Consider the following 15,755-nt stretch of genomic DNA (forward strand, 5'->3'; position numbering starts at 1 on the left):
CATAAATTTTAAAATAAATTTTTTTCCTCGTCAGATTTGTGGTCCCAAAACCACTGTTTCAACTAGACCCAAAAAAATCGGGCTGTTACACGCGTGACCCGATCCAAAAACCGATCAGATTCGCATGTTTTAAGTTGATGGGTTATTTATAATTTAGGCCCTTCATGTTTTTATGGTTTTCAAAATCACTGTTTTTTATTATTTTCAAATTTTTTCCATGAAACATTGTTAATGTTTTGATTTAATCCAATATCGCGCAATGCTTCGAGTGGTTTGGGTAAATTGTTTTTTTGGTCCTCCCCTTGGTTGCGCATGTTTAAATTACTCCCTTTCTTATTTTTATTTTCAAATTCAGCTCTCAAATTCCGTTTGGTTTTGAAACTTAATCTTTAATTTGTTTTTTTTTTAGTTTTTTTATATTTATTTATTATTATATTGTTTATATTGTTTATTAGTATAATTATTAGTATATTATTATTATTGTCCGTATATATATGCGCATGTATATATGTTAATATATATATATATATGTATATTCTAAATGTTTTAAATACATATATGTAGTACGTATATATCTTATTATCATATCATTTTATTTTTATAGTTTATATATATTTTATATACATTCATATTTTTATGATATTTATATTTTCATGTTTTATAATTCATATGTTTATACATTTTTATAACGTGTACATATATTTTTACATTCTTTTCAAGGCTATTATAAATATTTTCCATAATTTTATATTTACTAATACATTATACTTATACATTTTTAAAAAGTATTAATATATTTTATATGTATTTTATCATTGTTTTATTTTTATGACTTACGTTTTTCTCTCATATCCATGTACATGTTTGCTAAAATTGTTTATATACCATACTTATGTATACATATAATTTAAATTAAAATATTTGTTTCATATTGCATTGACATTTTCAACATATTTTTCAAATACATTTTGATTTTGTCGAACATTAAAATTATTTTTTATGATTCAAAGGTTTTTAAAATAAAAACGAGATTCAAAGTTAGGGATTTTCGAGGAAAATTGAGCCCTAACGTATTGGGTTCCGATTTTCTTTGTTAATTCTAAATAACCGAGAATATTCGTTATTTAAAATATATAAGTAAAAATCATTTTTGGGAACTTAATTCGTTATGTCCTAACGTATTGGGCATGACATAATTGCTTCCTCGAAATGAAGATTTACTTATAAAGCAAAAGTGATATTCAAAATTCTGGAATTTTGAGAAATTGTATCCTAACGTATTGGGTCTCAATTTCTTCGTATGACTTGAATAATTACTATCCTTTTCAGATTTCAATGTTTGAGCTTAACAAAATCTTTTAAATTTTCGACACCAAGACATTAAATAATTAAATTCGGTACCGATTTTTTTTGGGCGTTACGAGGGTGTTAACCCTTCCTCGTGCGTAACTGACTCCCGAACCTGTTTTCTCAAATTTCGTAGGCCACATTTGTTTTTCAGGTGAGCCGATCACACCTAAATCACGGACCGGTGGCGACTCAAATTTTTATTTTTAAAGGTCGACAAACTAAATTTCTGTTTTCAAAAAAATGGTTTCGACAATTTGCTTAGAATAATTTATATTGCAATATGTATCACCAACCATTTCTTTTACAAAAAATATTTATTATTTTTAAGTTTAAATTTAATATATAAAAATTAAAAATTAAAAATAAAAATTTAAATAAAGTATTTTTAGGAAATTATCTCAATAATGGAATATTCATTATTAACCTGTCCATTTTAGCAAAAAAAGAAAAGAAGAAAAGACACTATTCTAATTAAAGAAAAAACAGACACTATTCACGTGTCACGCGAGTGGTGTCATTCGACAATTACTAATTTTATATTATTTTATTATTTTCTGTTATAATTATTTAATATTAATATTAATATAAGTTTTATTATATAAATATTTTTTATTTAACACATTCATATTATATATTTCATTTATTCATTTAAATTCTTAATTCGATTGGTATGAGTATTGTTGTCAATACAGGAGGATGTGAGTTCGAGTGCACTAAAACGCATTATCCTCCTATTTATGGGTTGATGAGAGACTATGAACAATTCCAAATATTATATAAAAAAAAAAGCAGATATGAAAAATCTATAATGAAATTATTACTATCAAGAAGATAATGCCTTTTCATTAATTTGATAATTTGATATTGATTTTATTTTACCTTTATCAACGACAATTATTGATTTAAAATTTCGAAAATAACATTTTGAAACATTTGAAAATAATATTATTAAAAAAACAGTTTAGATTGAATAGTTAGTAGATTAATATGTTCTTGGAGGATGTAGATTAACGATATAATTATGTTTAAAATTTTAATTTGGATTTTAAATAATTTTTATTTTTTACGCCTTATAAAAATTAGAGTTAATTGTATCAAATATCTTTAAATTATGACTCTTATTTTAATTTGGTCTTCAAAATTTAAATCATTCTAATTATATCATTAAATTATCAATGTTATATCAAATAAGGTTCTTCCGTTACTAAAATTGTTAACTTAACCGCTAAATAAGATGTCGATCTACGTGATATAATTTAAAATGAATATTGTATAAATACCAATTTTGAGGTTTTCATAGATTTTACAGAAATTATCGTTCATTTTCCTTTTTTTTTGTTTGTCTTACTTTATTTTTAATTTTAATTTTAAAATTATGTAACAACATTTTACTTTTCCTTAAAATTTTATTTTGATTTATGTCATATAAGATTTTGCGTGTCATTTAATGATTAAATTAACAATTTTCATAATGAAAGGACCTGATTAATAAAACATCGATTGTTTTGAGACGTAATTAGAATGTTTAAGAAACATAATTAATCAAGCTCATCATTTAAAAAATTAAAACACTTGTCGACAAAAAAGAATAAAACAGTATCACGTGTCACGTGGGTATTTAATGTGCTTTACAAATATTTAATGTGGGAACTAATAATTATATTTTAAAAATTTAATTAGAATTTTTAAATTTTAGAAACCAATTTAAAATATAAATTATAATGGAAGGATGTTTAGTACAATTAACTATTTGTACTATTATATCTTTTGGGATAACGTTATACTTTCATAAAATTTCTACGGTAGTATTTGTATTTTGAAAATATCTAATGTGACACCTGAACTACTAATATATTTTTTATTATGGTACCTGCAATTTTGTAAAATATTTAATGTGATATTTGAACTATTAATGCGTTTTTATTATGGTACCTAGTGTTAATATTGTTAATGAATTACTAAACCAGCCAATAAAAATTTGATACGTAATTTTTTTAAATCATCCAAATCCACATGAATAATATAAATTATATAGAAAAATAAATAAAAGAAAAACAAATTAATTAAATATATTATTAATAAAAGGATCTATTATTAAACTTACATAAATAAAATGTCATCTTCTTCATTTAAGTAAATTTTATGTGCCAAAACTTTTATTGATTGCTTTAGCAATTCACTAATAATGTTAACGCCAAGTGCTATAATAGAACACGTATTGATAGTTAAGGTATCACATTGGATATTTTATGAAAGTACAAGTACCAAATATGACATTATCTTCTTCTTCTTCTTTTCTTTCTTTTTTTCTTTTTTGAGTTCTAATCTTTTTAATAGATGTTTTTCTAATGTTGTAAAAGAGCCTATTTATTGACTAAATTAGTAGGTAAAATAAATTATGCTAATAAATGCTAAATATATTACACTAATAAGTACTAAATCTTCTAAAAAGAAAATATATTTTGTTAAACTTAACTTGCAAACAATCTCTTATTTTATTCAACAAGAATTTGGATCACACAACTCTAACAATAATACTTACACTTATTAGGGATGACAATAGAGCGAGCTAGGATAGATGTTGTCAAATCCACCACTGCTCCACAGTTGGTACACTTCACTTCACCACTTGCCCTGTTTTATTACATATGTGTAACCTTGAAAACTATTACCACTTCTATAGATGTTGGATACACCCCACTCCATCCCACATCAATTTAATTTTTGTTAATTATTTCTAAAATTTTTAAATTTTTTATAAGACAACTAAGCATAACTTTAAAAAAAAAATCCAAACATAAAAGCTTTTTTTATAATGCATTTGTTCATTTTACCATTTGAATGGTTATACATATTATCTGAGTAAAATGATAATTTTATATAGTAAAGAGCAAATAATTATTATAACTGCTTCGTGCTGATTATCCACCAAAAAATTATCCAATTTGTCATACCTTGCAACTATCCTTCATAAAAAAAATGTATTCTATTTAAAACTGAACGATTTAAAATCCATAAAACGAATCCTATTGTAGCATCCTCAAATATATAATACTTAAAAAATGGTAGCTTTCAATTTTCATACAAGAAGAAACAAACCACATTGCGTGAACTTGTTGACAAAACGATAACCTTTTATCTTCTTCACTTTGACTAGGTGCAGTTCCATTTGTGTGGTGGTTCAGCATTACCATCATTAATTACTACAAGTCAAAACCTAATAATGTTTTTTATAAAGGTATAATCAGGATTGTACTTTTTATTAATTAAATTTATTTTTTGTTGCACCAAAATTATTTAAAGCATAAATTTAATATAAACACAAAATTGAAATTTATTTATAACAACTTATTGAATTTTAATTTAATTAGTATTTTTATTATTTTATTCATCGAAAAAGAATTTAGATATACATATTTTTTTTGTGTGAATTATAGAAGGAGTCGGGCTGAGCCCAATCAAAATTTTAGTTTCGTTTGTAGGCTTGAGACTAGCTCGACCCAGATAAAAATGTTAAAACTCGAATTTAGTCTGGCCCAGTAGTATTAATTTTTTTATTTTATTTTTTAAAAAAATTTAATACATCAAAAATACTATAACTATTAAAAAATGTTTCTTAACAAATTAAAAAACATATATATTAAATAAAACTAAGATAAGTAATTCTAGCCCATGGATAGATCTAAACCTTCCAATTTTTCGAATGATCTGACATATGGATAAATTTAAAAATAAAGCCCTAACAATAACGCAACTAATATGACTCGAACTATTGAAACAATAAACATTCTTACTATTAAACCAACACTATTCACATTACTATTTAAAGATTGGAAAAAAAAGAATGATATTTAAAAGGGAAAAAAAAAGAAATTTACTTGCAATAACCTTGAGCAACATCATCCACAAAAGCTTTAAGGTTCATATCCATGGACCCACCTTCCATGGCGACTTCCCTGGCTAACCCTTTCCATTTCTCTACATTTTTCTTCACTTCCATCCCTTTCTCATCATCCCCCATCACCAAATCCAAGCACCTAACGATCTCATCACGTTCCACGATCCCTTCCTCATTACCGCTCACTCTCACCCCAGTTCCCCACACATCTTCAATCAGCTTCGCACTAGTCCCTTGATCCGTCCACTGAGGAAAAGCCACCACCGGTACACCGGCAACCAGGCTCTCTAACGTCGAGTTCCACCCACAATGCGTCACGAAGCAACCCAACGACGGATGAGACAACACTTCTACTTGCGAACACCATGGAACCACCATTCCAAATTGTTCCAATTCTTCCCTGCAAGTTAACTTATCTTCTTCTTTCTCTTCTTCGCCTCTATCTTTCCGGTTCCTCACCACCCATAAAAACGGTCGCCGGCTGGATATTAAAGCTCGAGCGATTTCCTCCACTTGTTGCTTCTTTAACGCCGCCATGCTCCCAAAGGAAACGTAAACGACGGCCGATTTTGGTTTGGAGTCTAACCATTGGATGTAATTTTTTGAATCGGATTGAAAAAGATCGGCTCTTAAGGAATTATCTAATGCGTCTTTTGAGTTAAAGAATGAAGATGGGACTAAAGGTCCAATACCAACTGTCTTGAACTTTTCAATGGCGTTTAATGCTTCGTGTTCCAAAGCATCGAAGGTGTTAATAAGGATTTTAGCGTTGGGTTCTTCTGCGAGGACGTCCATTTGTTCTTGGAACAACGACAGTGCCGACTGGTAAACGTTCGAAGCGATGACGAACGATGGAAGGTCGCGGGTGAAGAGTGGCGGTAGACCTGGTAATTTTATCGAACACTTGGGGTTTGTTTCATCAGCTTGAGCTTTAATGGCGGACTCGTATCCGTTAAAGTAAAAATAATAGATGTCGAAAACGGTGGCGGGTTGAATCCAGAGTAAAGCTGACGGGATGTGATGTTTACGCGCCACCTCCGCAGCCCAATGAAGGCATAAAGAGTAGACAATGCAAGTAATGGGTTTACCTTCGTTTTCACTACTTGTTATAAACTCAGAGATGGCATCTTTGCCTCGTCGCTTGAATTCAGACAAGTAATGGTCTATGTCATCGCCGGGTTTAATTCCGTCGTCGTAGCCATCTGAAAAAGGTAAAAACGATAGGCCTTCAGCGGTGGGGACTTTGGTCATGCGGCGGCTGGCGGAGATGCTGGTGATGTAAGTTACACGTACGCCGATACGAATAAGATGCTGGGCGAATTGTAAGGTCGGGTTTATGTGGCCTTGTGCAGGATAGGTCACTACGATGAAATGAGGATGTGGCATGATGGAGACGGCGGCGCGTGTTGGCGCGTGGGTAGTGAATTATCCTTTCTCTTTTTACTAATTTGGAGTAATTCGTGAAGGAAATTAATGGGTTTTTATAGTGATGACAGGAATTGATAAAAGGTGACGTTTGAGCTGACGAATTTCAAAGATTCTTTAACCTTTTTGGATTTATCTGGTGTTTTTTTAAAAGGTTTTATCAAAATGGGTTATTTTTTTTATTAGAGCCTATATAGGCATCAATGAATAAAAAAATAATAACAATTTTTTTAAATAAAATATTTTTTATATTTTTTTAATAATTTTTATAAAAAAATATGTGTCAAAATACGGTCAACGGGTCCGGTCGAGTCGGGTGGCACCTATCAGTAGGCGCCAATGAAGGTGCCTCATAGAGAGGCGCCAATGAATATTGTAATTTTGCATGAATATTATAATTATTTTATAATTAAATTTGTATTTATAGTTTTGAATTAATATTTTGCATGAATATTGTAATTTTTGTATGAATATTGTAATATTATAATTTTGTATGAATATTGTAATATTGTAATTTGTATGAATATTGTAATGTCGGGATATATTGTAATATTGTAATTTTTTGTATGAATATTGTAATTATTTTATAATTAATTTGTTAGTAATTTAGGATTATGTTATAAATTTTGTATTTGTAATTATTTAAAATTTAATTTATTAGTAATTTAGGATTAAGCTATAAGTTGTTGTGTTTAGTTTAATATTTGGTGAGTTTACATATAAAGTTTATAAAAAAATTAAAAATCATTTTATTAAAAGTTTTTCCATACTAATTTTTTTTGATTTTTAAATTTATTTTGATAAAATGAGCTTTGTTTTATGACTTTTGAATATTATTTGACAAAATTTCAAGGCTTTTTATAAATATTTCTAAAATACAATAATCTTTTAAAACTTTTAAATAATTTACACTATTTTAAATATAAAATATTTATTTTCATATCATAAAAAATAAAATGAAATATATATTAAATAAAAAACACAATTCGGTTTAGTTTCAGGTAACTGCAATTTTTAAACTTGCATTCCATAAATCGTCTAAATACCTCGATTTAGGTCAGTTTTTGATTTGGTTAGTTTATTTGCACAACCTTATCTCTAAGCGACTATTCGACGATTGATACAGTGAATTAGTACACATTGATAAGTAAAAAAACATAATTTAAATCCAAATTGATCTAACGGTTAGTGTCAGAGATCGAAGAAGAAAGTTGTTTAAATTTTGATTTGCAAATTTGTGACGTTCAAAACTGATTCATGAAAAAAAATTGAACTATGGAAAAGAAGAGAAAAGAGATCTTTCGGTTGGTGCAGGCATTGCAAGCGGAGAAGGCCATACAATAACAGTTTTAATAATCCATCAAATTAAATGAAAATTTTCCAATAGTTCAATGACCATTTTATAGTTTTTTTAAGCTAATTGATCAAAACATAAATTTACTAATAATTTAGCAACCTTGAATGTAGTTTACTCAAATTATTAATAATGATGATTTTTTTTTATGGAATTTTGATTGAATTTTATTAATCAATTTTAAAAAAATTATAAATCCAAGTAAATTTAGTGAGAATCTACTCTTTTTTGATACAATGCTTAGAACTACCCATAACCCTCCCCACCTTTAAATAGGAGAACAAACTCGAACTCACATCCTCCTACACTGACAGCAATGTCGATGCTAATCAAATTAAGACTCAATTGACAACTACATCAACTTTTAATTATTCATATTACGTGAAAGCAATTTTTGGTGAAAGTTATAGTGAACGTTATCATATTGGTGATTAGGTGTGATTGACCATAGAGTTATAATTATTATAGTACCAAGAAAAGTTAACCGAGTTGATTAGGTGTGAGGTGAATAAATTAATTTTCAAAATTTTAATAGTAAGAATGGAAGAATATTTTAAGAATATTTTTAAATTAAGACTAATTTATCCATTTTTAGTAAGGAGAATAAAATTTATAACTATAATTGTAAATTTTAAGTTTTGGTCCTTCTATTACGGTTACATTTAAGATTTAATTTTTAAAGTAAGATTTAATCTTTATAATTAAATTTGGCATAATTTAATTGTCTATTTTACAAAATGATATCAGGTAGTTGAAATAATTAACATATTTTTAACTATTCTAATTAATTTTTTATTTTTATAAAATATTATTCTATAAAAATAGCTTTTACATAATGAATCGGAATAAATGTTATTAAAAATATTCACATCAACTACTAAAAATATTAAGGGTGCTAATTATTTGGGCTAACTAATGATACGACCTTTTTCCAGTCATTATAGGATAATGATAAAATTGTAATTTTTATCTCTATTATGCTCGCATTTGAGATTTAATATTTATATTTTAATTTGACATAGTTTGATTCTCTACTTTTATAATGACATCAGTTATCCTAAATAATTAACATTTTTAACTATATCGATTAAAATGATTACATGAATATCTCATAAAAACACCTTTCAATACAATATATATATTTCTCCATGAAGTTCGAATGGGTATTTTTAAGGAAAAATTGACCTCAACATTTTGACTAGAATAATTAAAGGTAACAACTATTTCAGGGTTTTTTTACATAAATAGGTTGAAAAAAAAATTACTGAAATAGGGTGTCAGAAAAAGTATTTACCAAAATGTGTTACTTTTTTCATTGGAGCCTATTAGATAGGCGCCAATGAATAAAATAATAATAAATTTTTTTTTTGAATAAAATATAATTTTATACTTTTTCGGGTTAGTATAGAACCCGTATAATACATAGTATTGGCGCCTATCTGGGAGGCGCCAATGGTGGTGCTTACCTGGGAGGCGCCAATGGTGGTGCCATTCTGAGAGGCGCCAATGGTGGTGTCATTCTGAGAGGCGCCAATGGGCCGGGCCGGGCTGGGCTTGGGCCTATGATTTTTGCCCGGGCCGGGCCTGGACAAAATTTCAGGCCCATATTTTGGGCCGGGCCCGGGCCTAGGAGTCGGGCTGAAAATTTTTTTTGGGCCCGGCCCGGCCTATGGACAGGTCTAGGCGCCAATGAAGGCCTCATAAATTTAGGATTATGTTATAAATTTTTGTGTTTGTAATTATTTATTAGTAATAAATTACTAAATTACAAATAAGTTACTAATAAATTTATAACATAATCCTAATTTACTAACAAATTAATTATAAAATAATTACAATATTCATACAAAAATTACAATATTACAATATATACCGACATTACAATATTCATACAAAATTATAATATTACAATATTCATACAAAAAATTGCAATATTCATACAAAATTATAATATTACAATATTCATACAAAAAATTACAATATTCATACAAAAAATTACAATATTCATACTAAATATAGATAATTTATAATTAATAATTAATAACAAAAATATTGCAATTTTATATGAATATTGTAATTTTGTAATTTTGTATGAATATTGTAATATTATAATTTTGTATGAATATTGAATGTCGGTATATATTGTAATATTGTAATTTTTGTATGAATATTGTAATTATTTTATAATTAATTTGTTAGTAATTTAAGATTATGTTATAAATTTATTAGTAACTTATTAGTAATTTAGTAATTTATTACTAATAAATTAAATTTTAAATAATTACAAACACAAAAATTTATAACATAATCCTAAATTTATGAGGCCTTCGGCGCCATAGACCTGTCCATGGGCTGGGCGGCCCGGCCCGATGGCCCACTCGAAATATAGGAGGGTTTCGGGTAAAAATATAGGCCCGAAATATGGGTTTGAGCAAAAAAGTTAGGCCCGTTTAGAAAACGGGCCGGGCCTCGGGCACAACTTTTTTGGCCCGGGCTCGGCCTGGCCCGAATACAATAAATATATTTTTATTTTTTATTTTTAAAATACTTTTTTTTATTTTTAAAAATTTTTTGGTGTTTATTTAAAAAATGGGCCGGGCCGGGCCGGGCTTGGGCATATGATTTTTTCCCGGGCCGGGCCTAGACAAAATTTTAGGCCCATATTTCGAGCCGGGCCTAGGAGTCGGGCCAAAATTTTTTTGGGCCCGGCCCGGCCCATGGATAGGTCTAGTAATGGCGCCTCTCTATAAGGCACCTTCATTGGCGCCTACCTGATAGGCGCCACCCGACCCGACCCGACCCGACCCGTTGACCGTATTTTGACCCGTATTTTTTTTAAAAAAATTATTAAAAAAATATAAAAAAATATTTTATTCAAAAAAAAATTATTATTTTATTCATTGGCGCCTATCTAATAGGCTCCAATGAAAAAAGTAACCCATTTTGGTAAATACTTTTTCTGACACCCTATTTCAGTAAATTTTTTTTTTGCAACCTATTTATGTAAAAAACCCACTATTTCAACTAACTAATATTATTATGTAGAGGAACCAAATTATATAAAATTAAAGAATAGATATTAAATTTTGTATTTAAACATAGTAGAGAGACCATAACCATAATTTAATCTAAAACAAATTATCCTTAATACAATATGAAGATATTAACTATAAGAAATTAAAATTCCATTCGATCCCTAAAAATTATTCGACTTCATCCTTTTCTATTATAATTTTCAAACTTTACGTTACATTGTTTTCTTAAATATTGGGTATACTATAATATATATATTTGGTTTTGCAATTGTTTTGAACTTCGGCTTTTAATTTGTCACAAATAAAATTTTTAACTTTGTTATTAATAATAAAAATAGATAATTTTAAAAAATTTAATTTATCTTGTGTGTGACAACGTGATGAAAGTTTGTCCACACAAAATCCGAAAGGATTTTAAGGATCTTCAACTTCGTCAGCCCAAACGTCACCTTTTTTCAGTGCCTCCCATCACTTACAAAAACCCTTTGATTTCCTTTCTTAGTTACTCCAAATCCGACGTTCGTAGAGAAAGACCAAGTGAACTACCTACGAGCCGCCATCACCACCATGTCACAGCCTCATTTCCTCCTAGTGGCCTCCCCTGCACAAGGCCACATAAACCCAACCTTGCAATTTGCCAAGCATCTTATACGTATTGGCGTACGTGTAACTTTCATCACCTGCATCTCCGCTCGCAGCCGCATGACCAAAGTCCCCACTGCTCAAGGCCTAACGTTTTTACCCTTTTCCGATGGCTACGACGACGGTTTTCAACTCCGCGATGACATCGACCATTACCTATCTGAATTGAGGCGACGAGGCAAAGAAGCTATCTCCGAGTTTTTAACAAGCAGTGAAAACGAAGGCAAACCCGTCACTTGCATTGTCTACAGCCCGTTCAACCATTGGGCCACGGAGGTGGCGCGTAAACATCACATCCCGACAACTTTACTTTGGATTCAACCCGCCACCGTTTTTGACATCTATTATTTTTACTTCAACGGATACGAATCCACCATTAAAGCTCAAGCTGATGAAACAAACCCCAAGCGTGCAATAAAATTACCAGGTCTGCCGCTACTCGCTACCCGCGACCTTCCGTCGTTCGTAACCGCTTCAAACGTTTACCGTTGGGGACCGTCGTTGATCCAAGAACAAATGGACATCCTCGCTGATGAATCCAACCCCAAAATCCTTGTTAACACCTTCGATGCTTTGGAACAAGAAGCATTAAACGCCATTGAAAATTTCAACATGATCGGCATCGGACCTTTAATCCCATCTTCTTTCTTGAACTCAAGTGACTCCTTGGATAATTCCTTGAGAACCGATCTTTTTCAACCCGATTCAAAAGATTACCTCCAATGGTTAGACTCCAAACCAAAATCGGCCGTCGTTTACGTTTCCTTCGGGAGCATTACGGTGTTAACGAAGCAACAAGTGGAGGAAATCGCTCGAGCTTTAATATCCAGCCGGCGACCTTTTTTATGGGTGGTGAGGAACCGGAAAGATGGAGGCGAAGAAGAGAAAGAAGAAGATAAACTGACTTGCAGGGAAGAATTGGAACAGTATGGGAGGGTGGTTCCATGGTGTTCGCAAGTGGAAGTATTGTCTCATCCGTCGTTGGGTTGCTTCGTGACGCATTGTGGGTGGAACTCGACGTTGGAGAGCATGGTGGCCGGTGTACCGGTGGTGGCTTTCCCTCAATGGACGGATCAAGGGACTAATGCGAAGCTGATTGAAGATGTGTGGGGGAATGGGGTGAGAGTGAGTGCTAATGAAGAAGGGATGGTGGAACGTGATGAGATCGTTAGGTGCTTGGATTTGGTGATGGGGGATGATGAGAAAGGGATGGAAGTGAAGAAAAACGTAGAGAAATGGAAAGGGTTAGCCAGGGAAGCCTCCATGGAAGGCGGCTCCATGGATATGAAGCTTAAAGCTTTTGTGGATGATGTTGCTCAAGGTGGTTGTAAGTAAATTTATCATTTTCAAATAAATTCACTGTTATAATAGCAGCTATAAAGATTGTAACTTCTTTAATTTCTAAGTTTATTTCTTTTTTTTTTTCCATATCTTTTAAAAAATATATGTAAGATTGAAAGGCCCAAACAAAAACTCCTGTTTTAAGGACCCAAGAAGAGCTGGTCTGTTTAGGCTGTGCTATTTATTACTTTTTAGATGAGTTTTTGCATGTAAAAGTATTTTTTTTGAAAAATAATAAAGAATAGACATCATTTCAGAAATATTTTTAACTTAAAAAAATACTTTTTGGCAGATGGAGAAATTAAAAATTTTAACTTTTCCGTCTGCCAAAAGTGCTTTTGACTTCTATTTACATTTTTAACCTTTTTCTTCTCCCAAAATTTTTAGTATTTATATTTGGTATATAAATGTTATCCATTTTAAATCTTTAATCTAAATATATGTAATATTTTAATTTGTTAGGTTTATATTTTCTATGTTACGTTAATATCTAATAAGAGTTATATATTAAAATACATTTTAAAATAAAATAATACAAATGTGTTAAAAGCATTAATTAAAAATAAAAATAAATTTTAAAATAATACAATTGTGTCAAGATCTAATTACAAATATTTAATTATTATATTTAAATATAGTTTATATATTCTAATTAAATTTAATAAATAATTAATATTAATTACTTAGAAAAATTTAAAAATAATATTATATATTAAAATATTAACAATAAGTTATAATAAATTATTTTTATAATTTTGCTAAAATATCATAATATTAACTAATTTGAACATTATTTAAATACATATTTGTTACTTTATAATATCATGTCTAAAATGGACATTTTATTTCTCAAAAGCACTTTTTGACAGCAATATCAAACACTCAAATTTTTCGAAAGCATTTTTTAAAAGTACTTTTCCACAACACTTTTCAAAAATACTTTTCAAAAGCAATGAAGAACTGACCCTTAGTCTTTGTGCCCCATCTATCCATCTCAATCTCAATCAATGCTTTCCTTTCTTGCCTCAAGCACTCACTCGTTTCATGACCTATCCTAGTCTTCCCTTTCTTAACTTCATGATCTCAAAAAAAAAAAAAAACCCCAAAGTTTGAATTCCGTCTATGAACTTCCTAAGCAGAATCAGGATATTTGATTAAACATGGATGCTTCCATTATCATATGGATTAAGGGTGCCAGTCAGTCTTATTACGCCCCTAATCCAACTTTCACCATTCGATATATGATTATAACCTATACAACAACAGTCAAATGTGTTGTTGTCGTACCTCTGTCCCTTCAAAATTATCTTTACTGTTGCTATTCATGTCTTCATTTGAATTGATTTGTTTATGGTTATATATTGCCGAATTTGATTTGTATATGGATATACATTGCTGAATTAATTTATATATTGTTATACATTACCAAATTTGATTTGTATATAGATATACATTGACAAATTTGATTCGTATATGGATATATATCGCCGAATTGATTTGAGCTTTGGATTACTAGTTTTGTGCATGAATTGATTTAATTACGAAGTCGAAAGCTCCGAATGAACCTTAGTAAATGTATTGGATATTGATGTCATGATATTAGGACTTTCAGGGTGTAATTTCGCGTAAGACCATGTCTGGGATATTGGCATCGAAGTAAGAAAACGTGTAAGACCATGTCTGGGACAGTGGAATTGATATGTGTTAACATATAAGACCATATCCGAGATATTGTATTGTACGAGTTTTATATGATTTTCGTATGATCTTAACTATTTCGAATGTGAATTTGAGTTGAATGGTTCAGGTATGTGTGAAGTTATATGTTCATGCAATATTAAGGTAAGTTTAGCACTTAATGTGATAATATGCAATTATATGAGTTAGTTAAATGTTTATGTGTTTGAGATTTATTTGAATTCAACCTAGTTGAATTGAATTATAAATATCATTGAGATGATTGAGTAAGAGGTTAGTACGAGATGATACAGGTACATACAGAACCTATTCGAGTATTTAATAGAGAAAGATAATGAAATGGTATTTGATCATGTTTTAAGACATTGAGAAAGGTTTGTTGTAATTGTATATATGGTGATGTTATGTACAATTAGTTGAATTGTATGTATTTGATGTATTGAATTATTCATTTACGAACTTACTAAGCTATGAAGCTTACTTCGTGTTATTTTCTTATGTTTTATAGAGAATCAAGGCTAGCTCGGATCCAAAAGTCGTCGGGAACATCATCGCGCTATCGAACATCTAAGTTGGTACTTTTGAATTGTATATATATGATATATGAGATGTATAGGCTAGTGTCATTTTGGTATGTTTTGAGTTATGATATTAGCCATGAGATTTGGCTTTTAAAGGTTGGTGTGTATTTGGCCATATGAATTGGTTGTTTAAGTGTTGAGAAAATGCATATTTGAACCTAAGATGAATTGATGGTTATAGTAAGTTAAATTGACATATTTTTGAGTTAATTTGGTACTAAAATTGAAATGAAATGAACGAAGTTTATTAGTTAACTTTTATATAGTATTATGAATGTTGTTGATCAATTTGATAAGTAAATGTTTTAGGCATGATTTAAATATGTTTAAATGTGAAAATGTGTTGGTTTCCATATTGATTGTAAATTGGTTGCAGTTGAAATTGCAGGGAATGTTAGATATTTATAAAGAAGTTATATTGAGTTCGCAAA

The 15,755-nt window shown here is 29.7% G+C and overlaps 2 protein-coding genes across 3 annotated transcripts; one reads left to right on the top strand and one right to left on the bottom strand.

Moving 5' to 3' along the window:
* Nucleotides 1-5,027: 5,027 nt before the first annotated feature.
* Nucleotides 5,028-6,685, bottom strand: LOC105796469 (phloretin 4'-O-glucosyltransferase). Its single transcript, XM_012626191.2, has one exon. The coding sequence runs from the start codon at nucleotides 6,632-6,634 to the stop codon at nucleotides 5,225-5,227; it is 1,410 nt and encodes a 469-aa protein (XP_012481645.1). The 5' UTR covers nucleotides 6,635-6,685; the 3' UTR covers nucleotides 5,028-5,224.
* Nucleotides 6,686-11,491: 4,806 nt separating this feature from the next.
* On the top strand, nucleotides 11,492-15,534 carry LOC105796467 (UDP-glycosyltransferase 75C1). Of its 2 annotated transcripts, none has more exons than XM_052627917.1 (2): nucleotides 11,492-13,025; nucleotides 15,252-15,534. In XM_052627917.1, the coding sequence occupies exons 1-2, from the start codon at nucleotides 11,630-11,632 to the stop codon at nucleotides 15,263-15,265; spliced, it is 1,410 nt and encodes a 469-aa protein (XP_052483877.1). In that variant the 5' UTR covers nucleotides 11,492-11,629; the 3' UTR covers nucleotides 15,266-15,534. The 2 variants fall into 2 exon arrangements, with proteins under 2 accessions (XP_052483877.1, XP_012481643.2); XM_012626189.2 differs by having other exon boundaries at nucleotides 11,493-13,031.
* The last annotated feature ends 221 nt before the right edge of the window (nucleotides 15,535-15,755 follow it).

The sequence above is a fragment of the Gossypium raimondii genome, chromosome 3, assembly GCF_025698545.1.
Source record: "Gossypium raimondii isolate GPD5lz chromosome 3, ASM2569854v1, whole genome shotgun sequence".
NCBI lineage: Eukaryota > Viridiplantae > Streptophyta > Magnoliopsida > Malvales > Malvaceae > Gossypium > Gossypium raimondii.